Source organism: Peromyscus leucopus, chromosome 15 (genome assembly GCF_004664715.2).
Source record: "Peromyscus leucopus breed LL Stock chromosome 15, UCI_PerLeu_2.1, whole genome shotgun sequence".
NCBI classification, from domain to species: domain Eukaryota; kingdom Metazoa; phylum Chordata; class Mammalia; order Rodentia; family Cricetidae; genus Peromyscus; species Peromyscus leucopus.
In genome coordinates, this window is record NC_051076.1 from 9,801,043 (window position 1) to 9,828,832 (window position 27,790).

General features: G+C 42.1%; 1 protein-coding gene across 1 annotated transcript in view; it reads right to left on the minus strand.

Moving 5' to 3' along the window:
• Ush2a (usherin) overlaps positions 1-27,790 on the minus strand; it is a 688,259-nt gene that overhangs the window by 256,130 nt on the left and 404,339 nt on the right. Inside the window, 1 exon segment of the mRNA XM_028876752.2 lies at positions 20,203-20,382. Within this exon segment, the coding sequence (XP_028732585.1) occupies positions 20,203-20,382 (180 nt within the window).

Below are 27,790 nucleotides of genomic sequence, written 5' to 3' on the forward strand. Positions count from 1 at the left end.
GCATTGCTTCCATTTGGTTTGTTCCCCTCCCCCTCTCCCCAGGCTGTGCATATTCATTGCAGTCTCCATTCCTGGGGGATCACAACCGATGGGGGCTGGCAGGTCCTTAGGTCCCAGAGGCCTCTTGAATCTGTTCAGTGTCTATATGAGGAGACTCCAGAGCACACTCTAGTCTTTCTGTCATGGAAGGTTAGGGTGAGCAGACAGCTTTGTCTGAGGAAAATAAGCTCATGTGAGATATCAAACCTACTAGTGTCTTGGTCTTAGAATTTCCAACTCCAGGACCCTGAGAAACAAATTTAGGTTACTGATAAGTCACCCAGGCTATAACATTTTTCTTTAACTGTTAGAATTCCTAGCCACCCCCCCCCCAGCTACATGACAGTACATGCACTGTCCAATAGCCAACCAAGAGGCTTAGTCATCCCAGGGCCTTATGTCCTATATGATTATGCACAGTGTGATCAAGCAATCTATGCACATGCATGGCATAGCTACTTAAGCCCATATGCGCATGTACAGGGGGAAACCTATAAAAAGCGGGTTCCATCTATCCCCTTCTCTCTTCCTGCATGATCTTACCATAGGCTTAAGCACCCACTTCTGTTCCCTTCCCTTAATAAACTCTTACAGTGGCTTTTCTCACACGGTTAACAGCGACGCTTAATAAATAATATTGTGCCTCTTAGTAAATGTTACAGCAACTGAATGTATGAGGAAGGACTGTTCACCTAACAAAGTCAAAACCTTTGCATTATTCTTTAGGAATATTTAAATAACAGTGAGAGGAAACAAGGAAAACACCGAATGACTTCTAGGTTCTGATTTCAGCTCAAGGATCATAGAGCTAGAGTCAAATTTTAGAATAAAAACTGACAATTTCTCAGACAGAGGACATTTTCAAGAAGGTCCAATACCTCCAGTTTGACTCTAAGCCCATTTGACAGTTAATTGTATAGTTGAATGTAAAAAAAAATTCAGGATATTCTAATAATTATTTCTAGCAATTTAGTTACATGATTGCTACCTTACGTAGCACTGGTATAGAGCATATATGGAATTATTAGTAAGGGCTTTTATCTCTTTTATGTGCAGATCCTTGGGAATTTAGAAGTCTAGGACCAATGTATTTTTGCTAAAGTCTCTTCTTCAGTTTTATATGTGAATTCCAACCCTGCCACAAACCCTCTGATTGACAACGGTGTCCTGCCTGCAAGACTGGCTAGTCCAATGGTGACACAAAGCTTGTGGGAATAACCAACAAATACCTGACTTAAGGCCACTCCACGAGACAGGATCCACACCTGACACTGGTTGACCAAGAACCCAAGACTAGATAGGTCAGGGACCGAGAGTAAAACCAAATACCACTGTTATTTTTTTTAAAGTAGTAATAAAATGATACATAGTGACATTCTGCTAGACTCATAGACTCATAAATGAATACTTTGCTCAGCCATCATCAAAGAAGTTTCCTCCTGCAGGAGATGGGAGCAGTATGCATAGAGTGAGAGTCTGATGTCCTCATCAGATTCCTCTCCTCAGGGCTCAGATAACCTTGTGGCAGAGGAGGTGGAAGGAATCTAAGAGCCAGAGTAGATGGAGGACACCAAGAAAGCAAGGCCCTCTTAATCAACATGATCAAAACTCACATGAATTCATAGAGCCTGAGGCAGAATGCACAGGATCTGCAGGAGTCTGCACTAGGTCCCTTGTGTGTATATGGCTTCCTGTTTAGTGTTTGTGGGTTTTTCTTTCAGGGGGGAGCACCATGTTTTGAGACAGGGTTTCTCTGTGTACCCCGGCTGTCCTGGAACTCACTCTGTAGAACAGGCTGGCCTCAAATCAGACATCTGCCTGCCTCTGCCTCCTGAGTGCTGGGATTAAAGGCATATGCCACCTCACCTGACCAAAAGAGTTGCTTTCTATTACTGCTCAAGCTTATTTACCTTGGTATATTAAATTTTCCATTATAATGTTAAAAGATAGGTGTGGTTGATATATATTGTGCACCTCAATAAACTTATCTGGGGGGGTCAGAGAACAGAACAGCCACTAGATAGACATAGAGGCCAGAAAATGGTGGCACACACACCTTTAATTCTAGCCTTTTGGAGGCAGAGATCCATCCAGATCTCTTAGAGTTCAAAGCCACACTGGAAACAACCAGGTATGGTGACACATGCCTTTAATCCCAGCACTTGAGATCTTATGTCTTGCTTGGGAAAAATACGCACCTTTAATCCCAAGAAGTTATGGCAGGAAGCAGAAAGGTATATTAAGACGTGAGGACTAGGAACTAGAGCTTTTAAACTTTTAGGCTTTTCAGTAGCAGTTCAGCTAAGATCAATTCGGGTGAGGACTCAGAAGCTTTTAGTCTGAAGATTCATGGAAACAGGATTGGCTGAGAAGTTGGCAGAGGGGAGGTTAGCTGTGGCTTGTTCTGCTTCTCTGATCTTTCAGCGTTCACCCCAATATCTGGCCTCAGGTTTGTTTTCATTAATAAGACCTTCTAACAATTCGTGCTGCAGATAAGGTATAGAAGCATGACCTGGAAGAACATGTTCCTAATTCCCAAGAACATTCCATTACAGGTGAAATGCTCACTGGTCATTGAGTTTGCCTCCACCGGGCAGATGAAGTCCTAGAGGTACCTTAATCTCTGGAATCTACCATCAGCCAGATGGCGGGTGCTCCGAGGCAGTCCCATACTCACAGCGTCCTGTTCTCTGTACTGCCAGCATCAACACCCGTAGTCTTCCTGTGTGAACTCTGCCATTTCTTCCCATTTACATATGAAAAACCTGAGGCCACACATGATGCTACAAAGCACACAGCATCATACAGAGGACAGGACCAGACATTACAATTGCAATCAGGCCCGGTGATTTTAGAAGCCCGGGTGTCAACGAGAATATCTTGCTTTTGTGTGAGTGTGTGTGGCACTACAGACAGAGGAGGGATGGCACATGGCATAGTCATGGAAGTCATTTTTATCCTCTATGACATTTCCCCCTGCACATAACCTACACTTTTGTCTTTTCCAAGAAAGTAAGAATTTGCAATTTTTTTTTTTCTAAGAAAATAAGAATTGAGAAAAAAAAAAAATCCCTAACCTTTCTGAGACCATTACCCTGGCTATAAGTCTCATGCCGTATGCAACGTAGGTTCAATCTTTTGTGGGAATCTCCTAAGTATACTTAAATCTGACAGATTTCTGAATAGGCTGCATGTGCTTCTGACTTCCCATACACGACAGCACGTCGCCGTTAGATGCGGGACCAGAAACGACTGTATGTTTTATTAAAAACCCATTTTTGTGTGTGTCTGTCATGCCCTCCTTTTTATCTAAAACCCTAATTTAGTTGTTGTTCCCTTAGGTACAAAGTACACAGTTCATAATTCATTTGATATAAAATGTCACTTTAGATTCCTGCCCTTCTTTGATAAATGAGAAAAAAACATGTACATTTCAATTTCCTCAATGCCGGAACGACCAGGAGCAACCCCCTGTTGTGCCTTCTCAAAGACCTTTGTGTTAAATTAAACATCAAGATCCAGAAACTGTGGGGGAGGGGCTTTCCAAGACGCAGAGAACAGAGAGCAGATACACGGGACAGATGAAGAGACCCAATGCCTTTCCGACTCAAGTCCCGGCTCCCAAACAGCTGCTCTGATCTTCAAATTACTTCTCACTCATAATTTAGTATGCCAAAACCAGCCTGCTCATCTTGTCCACTTAGTTTGTCACTTTTCATACACACTTTGAATTATCATAGTAATGACTATTGTTGTTGTAGGGGGCATGCCATGGCACACGTATGGCAATCAGAGGATAACTTGCTGAGGTTCCTCTTCTCCTTCCATCCTGTGGATTCCGGGGATCCAACTTGAGTCATTGGGCTTAGAGGCTAGCACCTTTGGCTGGCTCTTCTCATTGGCCTCCTACATTTATTAAGAGGCAGCTGGTAGAATCATCAAGGAAAATAAAAATTTAGATGTTTACAGGTTAGCTTATTTTTCAACTACATAGTGAGAATGAGTATACACTTCCACTTCATGTGAATCGTGTTTTACAATCCTTAAACAGCATCCGACACCCCCTGACACATCAGCTGCTCCTTTCTGCATAAACCCATGTCACTCTTCACCAACCCACCAAGGAAGACCCGGCAATCACAATCACAAACAGAAAACGCTATTTCTTGGATCCTGTAGGTCGACACGAACTCTGGTCTGTTTCTATTTACCAATGTACAATTTGAAAGACATCCTTATATGACTGATGAGTCAACTGTATACCCAGAATATTCAAAACACTCCTACTGAAGGTTTTCTTTCATGTGTGTGTAGGGGGAGGTTCATGCACATGTATGCTGGTGAGTGCAATGTGTGTGCAGGATTATAGAGGCCAGAGGTCAACGCAATGTGTCTTCCTCAGTTGCTCTTCATATACTCTTTCACTGAGCATGGAGCTTGCCAATTAGCCTCGACTGGGTGGCCAGCGAGCCCCAGTGGGGTCCTTCTCTGCTTTCCACTGCAGTGGATCACAGGAAGGCAATGTTATCCACAAGTGTGGAAAACATTTTTGTGTGGGTGCCACAGGATCAAACTCAGGCCTTCTTGCTTGCATGTGGGCACTTTACCAACTGAGCCATTTCTCAAGGCCCCAAATTCAGATTCTGATGAAGAAGTTTTCTTCCTTTCTGAGCAGAAGACACGGGCCACTCCAGGCAATACTTTCTCCACATATTCACACTGCTCAGGGTGGTGGATTCTATAATATTTGACAATGTTCCACTGTGAACAAATGCCTCTGTCAGACTGTAGAGTTTTAAAACCATCCATGGAAAGGGATTTTAGTAATACATTCTTTCACTCATCTGTCATTGGCATTACAGAGGTGGACTTTCTTCCTGTCTTTCAAGGACTTTTTTTTTTTTTTTGATTTTTAAAAAGTTAGTTTCATGAGATAAATTGCATATCTTTACAAGAGCACACACTATGCTCAGTCAGAAAATCAGATACACTCATTTCCTCCCAGACACAGAGCAAATTAACAGAAAGATCTGAAATTTAATATGGGCCCAATGAGACGACAAGTTAGTAATTAACAATAATGACACCATTGTGACACACTAATGCTGGGTAAATGTATTTGAACATGCTTTAATGAACTTCTCTGTGCAACACCTGCACGAATCTTCTGCAACAGCAAATGGAAGAGAGAAATCTAAATGTTCACACGAGTCCAAGGAAGAACTGCACATTCCAGGTTGAGTCTTTTATGACCTGAAAGTACAGAAAAGAAGCCTCCAGAGAAGGTGAGGTCTTCCCTAAACAGAGCAGCAGAGAGACAATTCAGCATTCCCTTTTTCTGAGTGTGTAGTAGACTTTAATTTTTTTTAAATTTAATTTTAACTATTTTTAAAAATTACGAACACATTGTTATTTTGTGTTTATACATGGTGTGTATATATGTGGGCATATGTGCCATGGCATGCCTGAGGATGTCAGAGGACAACTTTGTGGAGTTAGTTCTCCTCTCTCACCTTTATGTGGAGTCTAGGGATAAAGCCCAGGTCACCAGACCTATGTGGCAAGCACTTTCAAGGCTTCGACATCTTTCCAGACCTACTTTATAGTTTTATTAATCCAAGTATGTGGTAGAAGTTCATGAGTGAACTTGAAAGAAGTTGTTTAACTTCTTGGTGAAAAGTTCATCCTTGTAACCACCATGGAGTGGATGGACCAAGCTGGCCACCCCCTTACCCTCTACATAGACTGTGCATTGTGGCATATTGGTCTGCACCATGCTGCTTTGTAAGGCTCCTAAGATCTATTTCAGTGAATTTCCCCCTCGCTTATATGCTACACTGAAAAGCGATCAGTGGGCAAGTTAACTCAGGGATGTACTCTGGTCCCTTCAACCAACAGGTGTTCAACCCTCAATGGTTCAGCCAATCAATACGCTTGAAATTAGATTTGACACAATTGTGAAGTCACATCTTTAGCTCCCATTGATGAGCAGGGCCTAAAAATGTGTACCACTTCTGAAAAAAAAAAAAAAAGATAGGACAGACTAATGGAGAGGCTAGGATTTCGAGGCTCGTAGGTCTGAGAAGTTGTTTCTCTCTTCTCATTGTGTGACCTTAATGGCCTGGTTACAAGCTGATCTTGTTTCCTCAAGTTGTACAGAAACGAAGGCTGAAGAGCAGTCTCCTCACAGACTTTGTGAGAACTGAGTTTTCACATGATCAAAGCACACTGCATGCATGTATGCAGAATACAATGAATCTCATTATTTTGTACAATTAATAGGTGCTAATAAGAAAGTAAAAGAGAAACACCTGTACCCAGTGAGGGCTCCCTTGGTATAAATAACCACTGCATCAAAGAACTCTTTTTGTCAAATAAAACACTACATCATCTTAATGGTCTTCTTGGCAACTGGTAATTGCATCAGGATACTCTGCGGAGTTGTATTTATGAACTTCTAGAAGGAAAAACCCCTAACTCTTACAGTCTAAGAGCCAGAAAACCCTGGAATCCAGGCTAAAGGTGTAACCAAATCATGAGATGCTCGTTAAGGAAGCCCAGGGGGAAGAGACTCGGGTTGAGTTACATGGACATCCTGGTAACAGATGTTCTGGGAAGGAATCCGGGGCAGAGGAAATTTCCTTGACAGCGTCTTCACGGTAGGGCCATTAGCGTTCCTTGGTGCATAAACACAGAGCCTGTTGCTTTTCTGGTACTGCTGGTGGGGCTCCACATCTGGAAGCAGCTGCCCAGGATATCTGTCTCTATCCTATTCAGGAACACTGGAGGGGAGGCCTCGGACCCAAAGAATGCTAGGCACAGAAGATTGACTGACCTATTTCCCTGCCAGAGCTCAGTGTCCTAATCACAACTGTGGGAATACAGGCGTGAAAAAGATCATGTGACATATTCGCTGTGTGGGCATTTTAAAGACGATCTAATTCCATGGCTGCCAAACTCAAGCATCTGAGTGATCTGAGCTGGGAAAGGAAGAGAGGGGATCATTGAAATGGAGCTTCAATCTCAGAAAATCTAGTTTAGTAGTTGAAGGATGAGGCTCAGGAATTTGACCTTGGGGGACTGGGAAGATGGCTCAGTGATTAGAGCACTTGACAGGACCAGAGTTCATATTTTTACCCACCTACATGGCATTTGGGCAGGGAAGCCCACTGGCTAGCCAGACTGGTTGTAAGGGTAAGCTCCATGTTCAACTGAGAGACTCTGCCTCAATGGATAAGATGAAGGCTGATTGAGAGAGATACCTGATGTCAACCTGTGGTCTCTACACATGTGTACTCATATGTGCTTACTCACCTGCATGTGCATATGTGCCTGTACATGTACAGATGGGCATGTAAACATTCATACACATCACATACACGTACTAAGGGAAAAGCAAAGAAAAAAATCTGAACTTGGGGTAAATTCTCAGGTAATGGAATGGCACATACTTGGGAAGCACCGGTGGGACTCAGATCTGAAAATTCATCCAGGAGAAGCTTGAGCCACAAAAAAATACTGAGGCCAAACCTAGTGGCTGAGTAGAACAAAGGTTGTTGGTGAAACTCAGCACTGAGACCTATAAATAGAGACAGAGGTTCTCAGGAGAACAGGGACACAGTGGCTTGAGGGGCATCTCCAGGGCAAGGGAGCACTTCCAGGGCAAGGAAACACTTCCAGAGCAAGGGAATAAGTATTTCTAGGGCAAGGGAGTACCTCTAGGACAAGGGAGCACTTCCAGGGCAAGGGAGCACTTCCAGGGCAAGGAGCACCTCCACAGCAAGTCAGCAGTCATATAGTCTTAGAAGTGATTATTTTATTTTGTAACAGGCTTGTTTCTGGGAACTTCCTCTTTGAGAGCTTAGACAAAAGCCCCCCCCCCTCCGCCCACACACACACCATGCCTTCTGGTTTGGTATGGTCTGCAAGAAGACTGAGGGCACTGTTCTCTACTTGGGCCACCTCCCTCCAAGCATCTTGTTTCCAAATAATAAAGCCCAACTCAGAGGCTTAAATCATGAAAAGAGCTAATTGGCTCCTATGAGATAAAAATCCAAACAAAGAGTTGGTCTTTGGTAGTCTTGGATTCAATAGAGCCAGTGCTACCACCAGAATTCAGCCTATCTTCTATTATGGGGTACCTGAGAAGAACAGCTCCTGAGATTTCTGAATAAGTCATATGGAGTCTTTATCTCCAGTGGGGCTGTCCCAAGTGGAATAGCAGGAAGTTGCCTCCACCTCCAGTTTGAATTTTTAAAGGCAAAATCTGCCATTGTGTCATATACAGAAAGATACTTATGGACATCTGCAGCAAGCCTGCATTATTTTCAGAAGCAGAGAGATAGCAGTTAATGGTCAGGTGGTTCTCATAACCTTTAGGTCAGGGACATGCTGTAGGGGAATTTATGGCTGGTCCTGAAGTGACCAGAGACCAGTTTACTCAAGAGCATTTTAGCAATTCAAGTATATTTAGGAATGCTGTCATTGGATGGCTTAACTATAGTTCAGCAGCCCACTACACTTTGCTCTGACTGGCTCTTCTTTCTCCATTCTGGCTACATTTTCGGACCCTTCCCAAGGCAACAGCTGGCCAGAGATTCATAGAATCCAAGGTTTCAGCATGTGGCACGGCATGTTCCTCTGTTGACTAAACTGCTTCCTTTCGTGGTTCTGGTGGAGCACACAACACTCATGAGAAACAGGAAGTGGTGCCCACGTTCATTCTGAGAGGAAAACTAGATCCCTGTAACCACAGGAAAGGTGAAGGCAGGGTGTGCAAGAATGAAAAATAAAAAGCTACCATCATTCCCTGAGGACATGATACTGTAGCCCTTCCTTGTCTGAGAGCGACATGTTCTGAGACACCCCAGGAGATACGCAAAACCACAGAATGCAGGGCTGTATCTATCAACACTTTATCTGTACACTCATCTGCCACACAGCTTAATGTAGAAGTGGAATAGAGTAAGTGAGTCCAAACCAACGCACAGAAAGCAGCGCGAATTTCCTGTCTTCCTCATTTCACTGCTTATTCTTAGGGATTTTAGCAATCACGGCATGTACCCTTTTCCTTTACACATTAAGCTGATTATATCTACCTTTTTCACCTAAAGGAAAAACATTACAGCTTTGATGCCGTGTGCCCTGATTGCCAGTAAACCCAAGGCCTATGAGAATAGGACAGTTGATCTGGTAACTAAGATGGCAGGAAGTGAACAGCAGCTGGGTAGGACACACAGAGGAAGCACTGGACTAAAGATGGCATGAGACAATGGGAGGCTCCATTATGCTCTTTAGGAGAGCATTCACTTTAAAACTCATGAATTGTTTGCTTCAGGAACTTTCTATATAATAATTCAGACCCCAGTTGACCCCCGATAACTGGAACTGAAGAAAGGGAGCAACAGATTAGTAGGCTATTGTTTGCCTAGAGACAGTGAAAATGTGGAGAGGCAGAAGAAGGCCAGCTCTGAGTCTCCTCTGTACCCCTCACCATTCAACCATTTCTTCTGTCTTTTCCACGATGCTGTATTCTGGTAGATAAGACATCATCCATTACAAATAGGAATGGAAGTCAGTGCCAAGGCCAAAGCAGTCAATGAAGTGTGAGGAGCAGGTGTGACTCCCTGGACTAGTCAGCCTGTCTTTTAGGAATGCCTGCTCTCCATGCTTCCAATTTTTTGGTTGGACAATTGCCACCTGTACATAGAAGTTTCCTTTATACCAATTAGTTACTAATCAGAATAGCACAGTGGTTGGAATGAATATGTCCGCTAAAGGGCTATTTTCCATTAAGAAAGGACTCTAGAAACTTTGGATCAGGGCAGTCTTCTCCCATCTATGGAGCTAACAAAGGGGATGTATTACTATTTACGTTGTTAACGAAGAGATTGGAATGAGTCCTTGAAATGTCTCAGTTTTATTAAGGATTCCCCCAGTTTCCTAAGAATGGCTATACAGGTGGGTAAATGTTCTTAAGATTTTATGCAAGCCAGGCATTGAGCTGCTCTATGATAAAAAAAAAAAAGAAAAGAAAAGAAAAAGAAAAAAAAAAAAAAAAAAAAAAAGAAAAGAAAGGAATAATATTATTTTCTAAGAAATAAAAGAAACATTTCTTCAGGGCACTCTAAGAATTCAAATAAAATTTCAAATTGCTTTTAAACAGTGAAGCCATCACATCGACATGATTTTTTTTTTCACCTTAAAGTTAAAGATAAACCTTCCTTCCAAGATGAAATGCAGACAGGAGAATTGTACTTACTCCTTTTAAAAAATATGATTTTCAATATCAATGAATCTCAGAGAGGCAATACCTCCCATCTTTCTCCCTTGGTAAAGTAGGAAAGATGTGATTTTCATTTAATTATTTTTTTCAGTCTCTCTGCCTTGCCCCGGGATGCTCTGAAGACAGTACTTAATTGTGTGTGGGGGCGTGCGTGTCTATATAAACCACAGGAGAGTATTATGCAAATGTGCGCAGCAGCTAGCTCCTGGCTGGAGGCTGGCTGAGAGCTTGGTAAGTGCACTTCAAAGTTGCCTCCCTTCTTCTCCACAGCTCAGAAGTTGGCGCCTTTCTAAACTGTTTTTATAAGCAGGAAGTTCACTGTCAAGATTCTCAGCATAAAAAGTAAAGGAAACTGCACAAATGTAAGAGGGAAATAGATCCCTTTCTGTGGCTCCGGATGTGTAATTTTATAAATGTGCATGCGAGCGTGCGCACATACCCAGACACACCCACAGCTACCATATCGCAAAACTATCCATCTTAGGAAACCAGAGGTAAGAACTGGAGTTGAAGTATGTGAGCACATATAAAGACAGACGTTAACACCATGGCTCTATTCTAATAAAATATTTAGGAGAAAGCATGAATAAAGCTCGATGGGATGATATGTGTTTTGAAACACATACTATTTTATTAGGAATTTAAATAAATTTCATTTGCTGAGTTTGACTACTTTATTACCTTCCATGGGTTGAGATTCCCCCTCCCCGCCAGGAGGAAAAAAAAATGGCAGCACATTTGGAAGATATACACAGGAGGAAAACATTATGCACAACTATTCTAAAGATTCATAAGAACTGGGTATAATATAAATTGTGTGGTTTTTAATATACTGAAGGCCAGGATGAGCCATCTGTTCACGCGGTAGAGTGCTGTTTTAAAGAACACTATTCAACTCTGCCCTAGGTCAGCAGTGTGGCTCTTGTATTAGAAAAGGCAGTTCATCTCATCTTTCGTTCTTCGCTCTAAACACTGTAATATATCATACTAACCCATTCTTTATTTCAGTTTCCAACTCTTTCAAGTGCAAAAGTTGATTTTTAAAAATTTTATCCCTTTGCACACTTGTTAAGACGTACTATGGCCCCTTGCATGTGGAAGCATATGCTTCAATCTTGTAAATAAATCAAGGTGGGTGGATGTGTATCAGAAAGCAGACACCGAACACATGTGGAGGGGCTGCTGAGTAGGGAAAGGGCAGCCCGACCTCTTTGAAGACTGTTAGTTTTATAATTTTTTAAAGTAGTATCTTGTCATACTATGAAGAAATATCTGCAGGCACGGGAGTCCAGCAGGATCTCACTGCTGTAGCATTGTGAAATGAAACAGGTGGGTCCAGAGAGCTACACATATTCAGTCTGCTTCTGAGGCCCTAGAGTGGGGTTTGGGTTCAAATTAAAATATAGGGAAAAGTTTCAATATTTTCTTTTAAAAAGTGGAGGAAGGAGCCGGGCAGCAGTGGCGCACACCTTCAATCCCAGCACTCAGGAGGCAGAGGCAGGTGGATCTCTGTGAGTTCAAGGCCAGCCTGGTCTACAGAGCGAGATCCAGGACAGGCACCAAAACAACACAGGGAAACCCTGTCTGGGAAGCCAAGGAAGGGAGTAGGTGAGATCACTTGCCCCCAGGCCTGCCTGAGTTTGTTCTGGGGTACCACATGGTGGCTGGAGAGAACTGACTCCTTAGGTTGTTCTCTGACCTCCACACTGTGCCATTGTATGTACAACCTTCAACGAAATAGAAATAGATCAATAAACAAACATTATGTTTTCAGTGAGGGAGAAAACAGATTCACTTGAACGGATTATGTTAAGAGTCTCAGACTCAGGTCCTGGTCAACTGAAGGGAAATATCTGTGGTTTCCTTTTTCTTTCAAGGAAGACCATTGCTTCCCATGGCCTAAGCTCAGAGCTTCCTGGGATGGTTCTTCTCTCCTGAGGGTGGATGCTGTGAGGACAGAGCATCCCCACACTATTGGCTCACTTCCTTCTCTTAAATAGTACACACTCTTTTCATTCACCCTTCTTAACTGATTTTCTAGATTAATACATGTTTTCTATTTCTTTATCAATGCACAGAGAGGGATATTTAATTATCTCTTGAGCTCAAAGACAAAATTCAGCTGTTACCAATAGAGCTATGCTCACTGAGAGACAGCTTCATTTTACCAAAAGTATTCATGTCAGCCGTGCTCCTTGGTGTGATTTCATAACTTAATTAAATACTACCTAAATTAGGAGGATAACGGAGATTTGTTTCTATAAGAATTAATTGTTTTATGCAACTTAAAATTAGGGCTTTGTAATACTATCCTGTCAGAACTGTGCGAGGATGTGAAAACAGAAAAATCCTGTAACTGCAGTCCACTTAATTATCTTCACATTTCTGTTTCCTTTTTAAAGATTTCATTTAGTGTGTGTGTGTGTGTGTGTGTGTGTGTGTGCAGTGCCCATGGAGGACAGAAGAGGGTGTCTAATCCCCTAGAGCTGGAGTCCCACGTGGTTGAGTGCCACCCAATGTGGGTGCTACAAACCTGACTTCAGTCCCCTGACAGAGTGGCAAGCATTCTTAACAGATGAACCATCTCTCTGGCCCCTTGTTCAGCTTTAACTTTAAAAGTGGGAATCATAAACTGTGCAATATGGGTATAGTTTTTGGAATAAGGATGCTAGACTTATAAATGACAAATTAGCCTCCTAAGAAAGCAACTTGGCTTTATATAAAAACTCATGGGTAAATATTTAGCCACATGCAATATTACTATGTAGGTACATGCTCTGAGTTGAATTATATTAACATGTATTTAGACTTATTTTTTTAACGTCCTGTTTTAACTACCCTTCTCAATGAATTGTCTATCAGTTGCAATAACTAATTGAAAATAGTGGTTAAAGAATTAAACACAACCCACAGAGACTTCAAGACGTCAAGAGTTAAAGTTATTTGTTTCTATAGTGTGATGGCAATATTGACAAGAGTAAGACCAATAATGTGATGACTTCAATCTAATTTTAAACCCCGAAAAATGATTATCCAAGTAAAAGACACGGGGACAGCGAAAACAGCTTTCAAGACCACGATACAAGTCCTAACGACCACAGCACGTTCGTTTCCCCATTCAGCAAATACTTGGTCTCAGCCCTTTGGACTATGAACATTGACAAACCCAACATTGTTCCTGCCCTCACAGCCCATAAACGTTTGATAACTGTGGAAGAACTAAGGAGAAATAGGAAAGAAAACTCCCAAATTTTAGAAATAACTAAAAGAATTTTTTAAACCACCACACATTAAAGGAGCACAGATCATTCCCTCAGATACTGAGCTATAGACATTTTAATTAATGATTGTCTGTGTATGTGTGGGCACACATGTGCTGGTCAGAGGACAGTTTGTGGGGGTCACTTCTTCGCTTTCACCCTGGTGAGGCGGGTCTCCCTTATTGCTTCTGCTCTTGTACTCACACGCTGCAAGCCAGTATTCCAGTCTAGCTGGCTGGCACTCCAGGCTGGCTGGCCTGTAAGTGTCTGGTGGATTGTCCTGTCTCCGCCTCCATCTCACTGAAAGAGCACTGGGATACATGCACTACTACATCCTGCTTTTCATGTGGGTCCCAAGGAGTTTAGATTTTAGACATGATTTTAGTGATCTAGATTTCTTGATATTTATACCAAAAGAAAATTTCCCTATTAATTTTGCTGGTAAGGGAGATTTTCTTGTATCTCCTTCAAAATGTAATAAATTGTTTTTCAAGTTTGGGTGCCTATACATCATTCCCTAAAAACAGGAAAGACTTGGGCTGGAGTGATGCCGCGGCAGTTCAAAGCATGTTCTGCTTTTGCAGAGGACCCTGGTTCTGATCTGAGTACCCACATGGTGGCTCAAAACAATCCATCACTTCAGTTCTATGGGATCCAACACCCTCTTCTGATCTCTGTTGGCACTAGACATGCATGTGATACACTTATACACGTGCAAGTAAAATATGGATACACATAAAAATAAATAAATCTTAAAAGGTGAAAATAAGATCAAAGCAGGCAGACTTAATAGAAACAGTTTCTATTTCTAACCTCCACATACAGGTCCAAATAGGACAAGAGAGCAAGGCAGGAGGTAAGCCCCTATCGTCCACTAACTGCAAATAAACATACTGTTGTTGCATCCGCCAGGTAATTCTATAAGGTGCGGATTCTCAGCCAGCCCAGTTCCTAGGTGTGAAAACTGAGGATGAGGTGCACAGGGTATTTGGGCATGGCAACACAGCCAGCTAGTCAAAGAAGGGGGTTGAAACCCGTGTTTGTGAGACTCTGCGCCCGTGGTTTGATGATGTAAGCTCTAACCATGGTGGATCCTCTCCCTGATGTGCCAGGTGATGAGGAGGGGGAGGGGCGTGAAGGAGGGGAGGAGCGGTGGAGGAGGGGGAGGGGCAATGGAAAGCCTCTTGAGGATGAACCACTCGTGGTCACTTTCCCAGTCTGTCTGGTTTTCATTTTTGAAGAACACATTTCAGAAGATAACGGCTTCCCCGAACCTTATATTTTTAATGGAGCATCTAAGCTGTAGTAATTCTAATCACAGGCTGAAACTACCAATTATTTATCGCCAGAGAAAACTGTATGGGGTTGAGAAGTACAGGTGGATCTCAGCTCCTTCCTGATTACCTTGAAACCCTTTAGATAAACAGAAGAAAATGATTCCTTCTGCAAAAAATACGAAACATTCATAAAAAAATATCATCTGGCTGGAGCTTGTCGGTATGAAGTGTGTCAGTAATCATTTTAAACTATGCCCTTTTATGCTTCCTCTGTCTCTTTCTGCTTTCTGAGTAGGTCTTTGATGTAACAAAGACAGTTTCAGACAAGATTTCAGTTCATCTGAAAAAAAAAAAAAAGGTTTAAGTCTGGAGGCAAAATGCAGTGTATTTAAAATTTATACACTCCATAACGCCTTTGTTCTGAACTTGAAGATCCCGCAAAACTTGGGAGCTCCTTCACCTTCTTCTCTAAGCCTTCATTCACCCTCTGCTGATTATCCGGCCACCGTGGCTTTACCAGGCGCTTCCACCATTTAACTACATGCAGAGTCATGGCTGACCCCTTCTGATCAATTGCCAATCCATACAGGTTTGACTGATAAAAGAGCCAATTAGATTTAAGCAAATTAAGGGACATCACCAATGTCAACCACTTATTAAACCGAACACTGAATTCCATGCATACAAAACACAGATGCACAGAGCCCCATTAAGTGCTGAAATCCTAACCCCATTAGTAACTCCAGACCTTAGTGGGGTAAAGGTCACAGGGAGGTTTCATATTTATGGATTAACGTTTGGATTCCTTTTTATTTTTTTTTTTAAACTCTGCCTAGAACTCTTGTACTTGTTCCATAATGCTATTTGAGAGCTTGGATTAAAGTGATCTTTCATTTCCCAGAGTATCTTAACACTAACTAAGGAGTATTATGTTTTAGAAATAATACAAAACAGACTGATTGCAGGATTTCAGAATCCTGAGAGCACAGGAGAGGTGGAGCTGGACTCCACTGATGCAGGCAAGAGGTACTCAGCAGGATCCCAGAGATTAAATATTAGTGTTTTCTATTCAAGGTTTTGGGACTGAGTGCCATTGATGTGCATACTTAGCCCTTTGGTAGTGGTAACAACAGCTGTCTTTACTTCCTACCTTCAAATCACATGGCTTCACCAGATCTCCTTTGCGTGTATGTGTGTGGCTTTGTTCATGTGTCTGCATGCATGTACATGTGCATGTGGGAGACAGAGCTGACAGTCACGTTCCTGTTCCTCTTTCTGTTTGGAGACAGGGTCCCTCACTGAACCGGAGCGCTCTAATTCAGCTGGGCTGTCTGGCTGCTCTGCTCCCAAGTGTGAGCTGTATGCCTGGCGTGTAAGACACAGTTCTGGAGATTAAATGAGGTCCTATTGCTTGTGCAGCAAGTGCTTGGGCTAGTGAACCCTCTCACCGGCCTTGTGTTTCTTACGCTCAGTTCTCCCTTCAGCAAAAGGGAGTTGGAGACCAGTGATGAGACATCCCACAAGCATCAGCTAAGAGATGAGGACCAGTGATGAGACATCTCACAGGCATCAGCTAAGAGATGAGGACCAGTGATGAGACATCTCACAGGCATCAGCTAAGAGATGAGGACCAGTGATGAGACATCTCACAGGCATCAGCTAAGAGATGAGGACCACTGAAAATTCTTTTTTAAAAAACTCTGTGTGTGTGTGTGTGTGTGTGTGTGTGTGTGTGTGTGTGTGTGGTGTGCAATGCCAGAAGAGTTCAGCAGGGGCCATCAAATCCCTTTGAGCTTGAGTGATAGGTAGTTGTGAAGAACCTGACAGGTTCTAGGAACCAAACTCTAAAAAGCCCACTGAAAGTACATTTTTTTCCCACTCTTAAGTACTGAGCCACTTTTCCAGTCTGGCATTTAAAATTCTTCATACTGATTTTCCTTGTCTCTCTTTTCCAAATTCTTGCATAAGCTAAGCAGTATTCATCATCTGAGAAGAAGCAACCAGCTAGGATCGGCAAGTTCATGAAATGTGAGGCTATTTCTTACTCTAATTCTCTGGTGAGGATTGCAGCTAGATTTACATGGGCACAGCCTTTCTCCTGCACAGAGGAGGTCTCAGCTTTGCAGTTATCGCATAAAGGTCCTCAGGTGGAGACTGGATCTGAGAGAACATAAGGAATGACAACCAATGGCTTAATGATTATTGAACTATCTATCTGGGTATGCATGGAGTATATGCATGCACATGCAGGTCCAGGTGCGTATATACATACACTCAAGTGGATGCCAGGTGTCCGGATTGGTCGCGCCCCACCTTATTCGCCCGAGACAGTGGCTCTGGCTGAACTGCACCTCGCTGTTCTGGTTAGATTGGCTGGTGGCAAACCACCCACAACGATCCTCTGCCTCGATGCCCCACAATTCTGGGGTTACAGACATTCTTAGCTACATGGACTATGCTGTGTGCTGGGGACCTGAAATCAGGTCCTCATGCTGTGTAGCAAGTGCTTTACCTATGAGCCATCCCCTCAGCCTCTCATTAAGCCATCCTGACCAACTTATTCATGCACTCACCAATTATTCATCACACACCTACCATGTGCCAGGTTTGATCTAGGCACCGAAGATAAAAAAAGATCAGGGAATAGCCCCTGCTATGTGGAATCTAACAGGGATAAAGCGTGATGGTCAAATTAAACAGGTGACTTCAATACACACGGGTGTACTCTGGGCTCTAGAGTGAATCTCAGGCTAGGTTGGCAAGAGATAGCATGCTGATGAACTGACTAAGTAGGTGAATTTACTCATGTAAGTGAGTGGACGTGTGTGTGTGTGTGTGTGTGTGTGTGTGTGTGTGTGTGTGTGTGTGTCCATGCATGTGTATATGTGTGTGTGCATGTGTGCCTGCACATGTGTGTGAGTGCATGTGTGCATGCATGCATGTGTGGATATGTGTGTATGTTTGGCAAGTGTTTGTGTGCCCATATGATTGTGTGGAGACAGAGGACACTGGGTGTCTTGATACAACCTTCTTCCCCTTATTTCCTTGAGAGAGAACCTTTACTGAACCTTGACCTCACCATTTTTGTACGAGGGTGAGTGTCATTTAGACCAGGTACCCACTGTCTCTACTTCACATCCCCAGTACTGGGGTTACAGGCATGCAGTCATGCCCAGCTTTTACATGAGAGCAGACTTTGCAAAGGCAGCTCCTCATGTTTCTGCAGTAAGCACTCTCACATGCTGAGCCACCCCCCCCCCCCCAGCCCTGCAGGTAATATTTGATAGCAAATTCTAGGTAAAGAAAAACCAGTGGCATTCCCCCCACCACACTTTCTGTTGTGGTGTTTTTGATGTATCTGAAAAGAATCCATAGCTCAGGCTACTTCATTTCAAACCTCCCATTCATTATCCAGCAGAGAAAGACACTAGGAACTGGCATCGCCATTAAAGAGGTCAGCCACTGAAAGCAGAGAAAAGGCAGTGCCTGTACCAGCCAAACACAACGAAGAGCCAGCAGCACACAGAAGCACCTCTGCCCGTCGGTTCCCTTCTGCGTGCTGGCTCATTTACTGTCCATTCCAGTATGAAGCACAGCTCACTGGAAGGCATGCAAGATTTCTTTAATAACTCTCAGCACTAATTTAATTCTACTTAAACACACATATTCTACTGAATGCCACATGCTTTTCAGCATGATTTTTATGTGTAAATCATGATAATATGTTTTCAGCTCATTAAGTAAAAGGAAGCATGAACTAAAACCTATTTAATCAATGAGGTGTCACCTTTAAACTGCCACAAGGTCATAAAAAAGATCATTTCAAAGCGATAAGTTTCCTAATTGTAATCAACAACAATCTAATGACGGGAGAAAATAAGTCCTAATGGTGGCAATAAAGTGGCGCATGCTCTGTCTCTAAGGATACTGCTTCCTCTTTGGGTGAAGGGTCACCTCCCTAATCTGGACTTCTGGGTACTTACTCTCAATGGCTACACTGATCCCAGATGGTGTGAGCCACAGAGGAACCTCAGCTTTGCCACACACCCATAAAGCAATGACCTAGTTACTTCTATTTCCATTACATTGATCTTTGTATTGGTAAACAGACCCTCACGTGTGAACTGAGTGAGCAATAGGAATGTGCTATTTTAGCCGAGTCATTATTCCACATGCACAGAAGACCTTACTTGAACATACAGGCTTGAATCCATGGACAACGTATGAAGCAGGCTCCTTTGTGAACACAAACTGAATTGTTAAAAATTAAGAATGATCTAAGCCAGTATAGACAGCTGTAAAAGGAGTACATAGTAAGGTTCTTCATTGCCTGAAGTTTGGCTGCAGGATAGACACTAGATCTCCTTGGTCCTTCTCCTGGAGTACATTCAGAAAGCCCACATCCTGAGACTCAGGTGAGAGCCATGTTCTTATTACTTTGAGACATGCTTCCTGTTTAGGAGCTGTGAATACCAATCTCGGGGAGATTTCTTCTTGTCACTTAGACCTCACAAATAGTTAGGACATGGGTGGAGACTGCATATTTTCTAGGATAATTATGATTATTTAAACTGCACCAATTTTAAATAGAAATATTCAAAATAAACATACCCAGAATGCATTGCATTTCACACAGGAAAGGCTGTCATGACTGTTAGGATGAAGTGTTTATTCAGTGTGTGAATGAGAGTCCTATTGTAACAGGCCACTTGCTGATCCTTACAAAGAGGACCTATATTTTAAGTTTGATATTATCAATATGTTCTGCAAAGGGGCAAAGGGGTCATACCTTTTCACAATTTTTCAGTAGTCCCTGAACACTGAGGCCCCATCCCCACCCCATTGTCTGTCTCCTTCCAAATACGTTGTCAAAATTGAAAAATCTGTCAAGTTGAAGAAAGGAGAAAACAAAAAACCAAACTACTAATTAAAAAAAACATATTTATTAATGTTCTTAAGATAAAGATACCCAGAGATACCTGTATATACAGATATATACATACACATGTACATGCACATACACATGGCCACACACACACATACACATGTATACAGACACACACATGCATACACATACACAGACAGACAGATATAGATAGACACACATACATGCACACATGTACACAGGCAGACAAACACACACACACACACACACACAGAGAGTAAGAAGAAAACATACTCATCAAAGCAATAAAAGGATATCAATAATGAATTTTTAAAAAACCAAACTGCCCAAACACTACAACCGAGCCTCTAAGTTGTAAAATAAAGTATCCAACAGTCACTCGGTTCTAGGCTTCCTGTTAATTCCGAACGCTGACGACAGTTTTCACAGACTCACCTGCTGGAGGCATGTCCACAGAGACAGGGTCACTGAGCACGCTGCCCCGGCTGTTGGAAGCATTCACTTGTACTGTGTAGTGTGAGTAAGGAACCAAGCCGTCCACCAGCACCCAGAGCTGCTTCCCTTCACTGCTGTGCATGGTTTTCGTGCCACTGAGAAGGGTGTAGTTATCCCCTGCTGATTGAAGAGGAAAATTACATTTAGTGATGATTTTCTTTGGTTACTTGAGTATTTTCTTGGGTTGATAAAGTTGCAATGCCAAGCTGAATTACCACACCAGCACCTATTGCATGTGTTCCCATCAGTGTGTACATTCACTTCAGCATGCTATGAATAAAACGTGTGCTAGTACCTACAGATCACTGGCGTCAAACTGACTTGATATGCAAAGAAAATATGTTGTTATATAACAAGCACTATGCATACAAAGAAAAAGTGTCCAGATATAGAAATGGATCCCTTGATGATTTATTTTTTATTTTTCATAATCCTTAAGTTTTCTTTAATATACAGAGAAGAAGTAACACCTCCCAATAAAATGGTTCTGTCTATAGATAGCACACTCTGACATCCACTGTCTACCTCTCACCCTGCTTCAGCGTTAGCCTGGCCTGTTTCTATTTCATGTCTCCTTAAACTGGGATTGCTCAGAACATCATAAAACAGTTGCTGTGGGTGGGCTGCCAGATGTGTCCATATTGACCTGAACATCTGTATCCAGCTTTCTTAGCAGATGCAGAAGCCTTTGGTTGCATAAAGCAATCGCTTCCCATGTACCCTCACTGTATCCCACTACCTCCATCCTGTCAAATCTCTAGTAAACCCATCTCAAATCCCAGTCTGTATAGGACATAGAGAAATGCTGCACCCTGGTAATAATGGCTCCTCTCTTCCAAATCCTGCATAACATTCATGGCAAAAAGAGAGTGGAGGAGAACTAAAAATTTTTAGAATTAAAAAAAGAACCAAGTTAGAATTTAAAAATATGACATTTACTTTAAAAGTCACATTTTTAAAGCATACATGGAAGAAACATTGTTTTTAGTTTTAGTCAAATAGAGGAGTGTGTTAGATACTCTTTAAAAACACAAGCTAAAGAACCATTTATACATATCATTAATTACATCAAAAAGGCTGCCTTCCTTTGTCAAAATGTTTCCTGTTATACATTTATTCCAACAGCTTTGAGAAAAAACGAGTAAAAACCACCAGGATACTGGATATAGAGGAAGCAAAGATATCTGCAAGACCTAGCAATAACAGCATACTATTTGATTAAAGTGTAAAAGATGGTCACATGATATAAGCAATTTCACATTGTAAAGAAATTTGAATGCCTACAATATTTGTAAAGTCATATCTTCATAAATTAGGAGGAAAGTGCAAAGAAATGAATGCACACAGTGATTCTTGTACCGTGCCACTATGAAAGTTAGTTAAGTTCTTACTTTCCTGTACCCAGCATGAAATATCTGCTAAAAAAACAAAACACAAAACAAAACAACAACAACAACAAAACAAAATGAAACAAAACAAAACAAAAAACAAAAAACAAAAAAAACACCTGAGTGATTTGGGCTTCCTAGCCTGATCTGCATATAACGGCACAAAACTAAGAAGCATGCGTGGGTGGTTCATCAATGTACGCAGTTTGATTAACTGTCCTGTGAAAAATTCTACCCAGCTCTCTCATAATAATGAACAAAACAGTAAGGACCACTGCTCACTGCTGTTTTTGCTGTAATCCATACAAATTCTACCTGCAAATATTGAGCATTGGCAAGTGGTTAAGATGGAAGCACCTGGAATTTTGTTTTCTCAGTGATCATTAACTACGGGTTAATCGTCAAAAGGCATGGTTGTTCATTTAAGCAAACAGCACAAACCTGATCACATCATGCTGTTGTCCTATCAGGTAATATTCCAAATTCTAAAACTAAAAGGAGTCTCATAGTTGGTTAGGGTGTGGTCATTTTATGAAATGTGGGTAGGGTAGATAAAGCTAGACATATATAAAAAAGATATTTATTATATTTATAATAATTTCAGGCTGAAGGAAGTAGCTGAAAATTTTATTGTGACAAAGTATGCACAGTGAAGTGTCTTCTGTGGCCACAAGAAACCCCACAATAATTTGTGATTTGGGTCTTGAGATTGATACAGGCAAAGGGACGATTATCCCAGAGAAAATGAACAGTGTTCATGGACTTGAACACTGGGAAGCATAATTGCTGCTCATTTCCAATGAAGAAATGTTCCAAGTTTACAGAGTGACATCAAGTCCAAAATGGAGAACTCTTATCTTGACATTTATGCAATGCAATGCCCACGGAGTTCTGAATGCAGCTTTTAAGGGCTCACTCTACTCAAGTTCCTTCTGAATGATGCCACGTTAGCATGTGGAGGTTCTTTATGGCTAGCTTTGTGACTTGATTTGATTGAAGTGCTGTTTGTAAGGAGCCTATGGTGCCCATGAGTTGGCACCCAAATGCATAAAATAGGGTCCCTGCCCTCGAGAGGTCTGCTGAGAGGACATGCAGGTCCTTTCTGATCATTGTCAAGCACAATCACATGATCGCATCAGCACATCTCTAGGTCTCAGGACACCCAGCTCTTCAGAAGCATTTTTACTTCTGGCTGAAGCAACGGCTGCTGTTGTCACATGCTTAGCTGTAAAATCCCCCAAAAGGTCACCTTACCCTCCAGAGACCCAGACAGATGCTCATCTGACAAGGAAGTTGTGTAATTTGTGCATCTTATGAAAGATTGAAAATTGTAAAACACCAACAAAAGTCTACAATTATGTCACAAGAGAATAATTTTACCTATTTCTAGCCAGGCACGAACACAAGGGTACGCATCTGTGCTCAGAACACTGGTGGAGGTATCTTCCTGCCTTTTGATTTGTTTATTTGTATTGGAAGCAATTTTTGAGCTATAAAACAGACCCTATCCTCTATTTTTCTCTAAAAATGGCATGGCAGAGAGAAATATATTAAGTACCACTTTATTCTAAGTTTGCCATATAATGACATTAATACATGGTAATTATACAATTAGTTGTAATGTTAGTTTCTAGCTATAGAACAATGATTACTGAGTAATTATAAGAAGTATATAATTACTCAATAATTATGAGAAGGAAGTAATTATATAACCATTTTGCTCAGCTCAAAAACGAACACGTGTATCTTCAGGAGCCATGCAGCTGAGTGAGTGTGATCTTCTCTTGTGCCTCTGCAAACACATGGTTTGGTTCCCAGAACCTAGAGAGACAGTCAGGAAGTCAGGACTTCCACTCTCCAGGTTCAAAACCGAACGTGGATCCACAGGTCAGAGCTCTTTGTCCATCCCATCACCTGCCCCTTCCCCTTCCCCTTCTCTCTCAGCTCCATGACTTTGGGCTCTTAGATAAGGGGGCCGATTTGCTAAAATGCACAGCATGGGATTGCCCCTCTGCACCAAGCTGTGCGTTAGCATTTTCTTCTGCCTGTACATAAATTCCTGTGGGCTGGAAAGGTGCATCCACATTGGTTCAGTCTCAAAAACTAAGCTAGGGAAGCCCAAGGTGAAAAGTACTCTGTCACAGTGTCCATTCCTGTTTGCTCAGCCTAAGCCCACACTGTGTGGATGTGATAGTGGGTGGTGGAGGTCCCTTTAGGTTTCAGGGTTTGGGAACCACAGCTTACCACACCCTGAACTCCAGTCATTGTGATGGTTAGTAGTGCCTCTCTGATCCACGCTGGCCTAGCTTGACTTTAAGCCCATTGAGGGGGAAACTAGACTCTTTGCAGAATGGGTTGTTTTTAGCAGTAATCCAGGGTTCATCCCCACTGCAGTCACTTAGGGCCATCTCACAAAATTGCATACACCTGAGCTGTGCACTAACCTACTTTGGGAGGCTATCAGCATAGAAGCCAGAAATCACTGAATGATTCATTCTTCAACATGCTGAAATTTGAGAGCTACTGACTGAATTATTTATTTGTAATTATGCTATTTTAAAAAATTTATTTATTTGTATGAGTGTTTTATTTGTATTTATGTCTGTGTATCTTGTGTATGCCTGATGTCCATAGAGGTCAGAGGAAGATGTTGGATTCCCCAGGAACTGAAGTTATAGATAACTGTAAATCAACAAATGGGTGTTGGGAACAGAACCTGAGTCCTTTCAAGAGCAGCAAGTGTTCTTAAATACTGGGCTCTCTCTTTAGCCAACAGTTCAGCTACTCTTAGAGTAATGATCCCAGCTTATCTCATCTACTTCTAGAAGTAGCTGGACCACACATAGCTTTCTAGCTGGTAAAGCTTTAAACTCTGGCTATAGGCTTCAAAATGTTTATTCTGTTAGTAAATTAGCCATATAAAGAAAGTATAATGCTGTGGGATGTTCTGTATGTCCTGTGGGAGCCCGTTCTCAGGTTCCTCGTGGCTTTACCCAGCAGGTCCACATAGAGGATGATTAGGACCATGGGCCTGAGTGCAGGTGTCTGAGATGGTCTGCACTTGGCTGTGCTGTGGGATGGTCTGTATGTCAAGTTGCTCTGATTGGTCAATAAATAAAACATTGATTGGCCCGTGGCTGGGCAGGAAGTATAGCCAGGACTAACAGAGAGGAGAAATAAAAGAACAGGAAAGCAGAAGGAGTCACTGCCAACTGCTACCCTGACAAGCAGCATGAAAAGATGCCAGTAAGCCATGAGCCGCATGGCAGGGTATAGATTTGTGGAAATGGATTAATTTAAGCTATAAGAATAGTTAGCAAGAAGCCTGCCACGGTCATACAGTTTGTAAGAAATATAAGTCTCTATGTTTACTTGGTTGGGTCTGAGTGGCTGTGGGACTGGCAAGTGACAAAGATTTGTCCTGACTGTGGGCAAGGCAGGAAAACTCTAGCTACAGTATAAAGCTAACAAATAGGACCTATCTTCAAAGCCTACAAAATCCAACACAACTGTTGTATGAGAAATTTTGATATATGCATGAAAGAATTTTAAAGTGAGTTATCATTGATTACTGTGGCATCTAGGACAATAATAACCCTCAGATTTTCTGTGTCTTCTCCTTCTGTGCCTCTCATTGATGGTGCAGAGACTAGACACAGTCCTATTACATCACAAGGAGGGGACAAGTTTTGTATAGATCATAGAACTGATATCTTATTACTACTGTTGTTTTTATGTGTATATGTGTGGGTATATGCATCTGTGTACAAAAGGGCCAGAGGTCATCAGTTCCCTTAGAGCTGGTGTTATAGGCAGCTGTGAGCTACTGTAGGATAGTGCTGGGAACTTTATGTGCTCTTGACCACTGAGACATGTTCAGGCCACAGAATATCCATGGGAGCTAATAACTGTCTATAATCTAGTTCCTGGTGATGTGACACCTTCTTCTAGCTTCCTGGGCACCAGGTAAAGGCACAGATATGGTGTACAGGCTTACATAAAGTCAAAACACTATATACATAAAAAACAAAACAGATCAATCCTTTAAAAAGAGAACCCCCATGCTGCTATTTCAGGATATTCCAAATTTTGTGGAGTCTTCAAATATCTTATATCATCTAGTTCTACTTTCCTCTCTTTGAAGAAAGAGAGTTAGAGGAGGAAACAATCACAGTGCATGTCATGTGGCCAACAGGTTCATTTGCTGCTCCTGCCTCAGTGCCCAGGCCTCCTAAATTGCTAATAGTATCAATGCCCATTTTCTATGCGTTTATATACCTCAATGTTCTTATTTGTTGAATAACAGAATATTGCCTGTGAAACTATTTTGTTAAGTGAGAACCACCAGAAGCAGGTATTTTTGTATGTCACATGCAGGATGTAAGATGATTACTATCCTGGGATAGTGTCCTGTGGGGTTTTCTTGATTGAAATCACGTAAGTGGGTATCCTTTCTCATTCTTGTAATGTTCATTGTCACAAAAATTTTAATGCACCATATATTCCATAATTTTTTTCCTCTGTGCCGTACTGCTCTGACCTTTTCAATATTCTATAATTTGACTGGCTGGCCGTTTCTGTTCTCTTCCTTTTTACAGCCTTATTAACTTGTAGGAAAGAGGTGAGATGAACCACCAATCAGAATACATAATATTGCAAAGGTCAGCACAGCCGCACACGGCATCACAAACCAATACTGCATGCCAGGCACTAACACCCTGATATCTTATTCATGTGACAAAAACTGTAACAAGAACAGAAAATGGCACAACATGAATCCATTCTCCAGACGGAGATTATAATGAGAAATGACAGCGAACAAACCAAACCTTGTGATGATTTCATATGTCACACTTGGTGCTGCTTCAAACCGGCCCCTGTCTGAATCCAATTAGACCTTAAGGTAGAAAAGGTGTTAACTAATTTTCCTATTTCCGCTACAAAAAAAAAAAAAAAAGCTACATTTCTACCATATTGAGGTCTCAATTTTAGAGGTGTTATATTCCATCTGTCCCAATCCCTTTGCACTCTGCCAATACCCGCCCCTCCCCCCAAAATACTCAGGCATGGAAGGCCATACAGCAGGTCGTGGTGGCAAGGTGAGCTGGCACTTTGATGGTGCTCAGGATGCTAGGCTACTCTAGACAGCAATTACTAGTATTTACACTTTTGCTTCTCCTTCATGGAGACACTATTTTAGATTTTACTCACAAAGTGTATCCTCCAAGTTTCATCATGCTATAGGTCTCTGATTAGAAGGGGTCTCAAAGGTGCTGGGAGTTCATTTTGTAACTTATATATGGACTCAACAACCTTTGAACTGGAGATAAGCATGTGACCACACCCAAAATGTTTGTTGGAAACTACTTACCTAGTGTCTGTCTGTCTGTCTGTCTCTCTTGCCTCCCTCTTCTCTCCTTTATCCTCCCTCCTTCTCTTCCTTTCTTAAAGTTTCATTCCCCGCCACCAGGTAGTCTTGACTTTGTGGTGTCACTGACAGTGGACTTGAACTTCTGACCCTTACGCCTGCACCTCCACAGTGCTGGACTCACAGGCTGTGTTACCAGGCCTGGTTTACTCTGTGCTGGGGACAGAATCCAGGGCTTCACTCATGCTAGGCAAGTGCTTGCCCAACCACCCTGCATCCGTAGCTCATAGTTTTGTTGTCTTTTATTTTTTTGGCATTACAGTCACCTCATTTCTCCCCTCCCTCTCTCCCTGCACACCCTTCCAAACACCCCTCCCAGCTCTCTTTCTTTTTAACCTAATGTTTCAAAAGAGGAAGAAAGAACTTGCCTGGGAACTGCTTAGTCCTCTGAGGACAGAGCCCTGTGAATATATCATATTTCTTGCCACTCCTGTGATTATTCTATGTGATTTTAATTAGTTGCCATCAGGTAAAAGGTCTACTCCTTTGATTGCTCTTTAAATTAGTCACTCTGCAGCGTGACACTTCTACGATGGGGAATAAATATACACAATATCTCATCAATGCAACGGAGGTTGCATGTTCAGGCTGCTCTGGTACGAGCTCAGCAACGGCTCTGTCATGTCCAGACTCTTCCTGTCCTGTCCGGTCGGTTGCTTTATCAGCACACGAGTCAGACTATGACACTGGGACCTTTTAAGTGTCTTAAGTC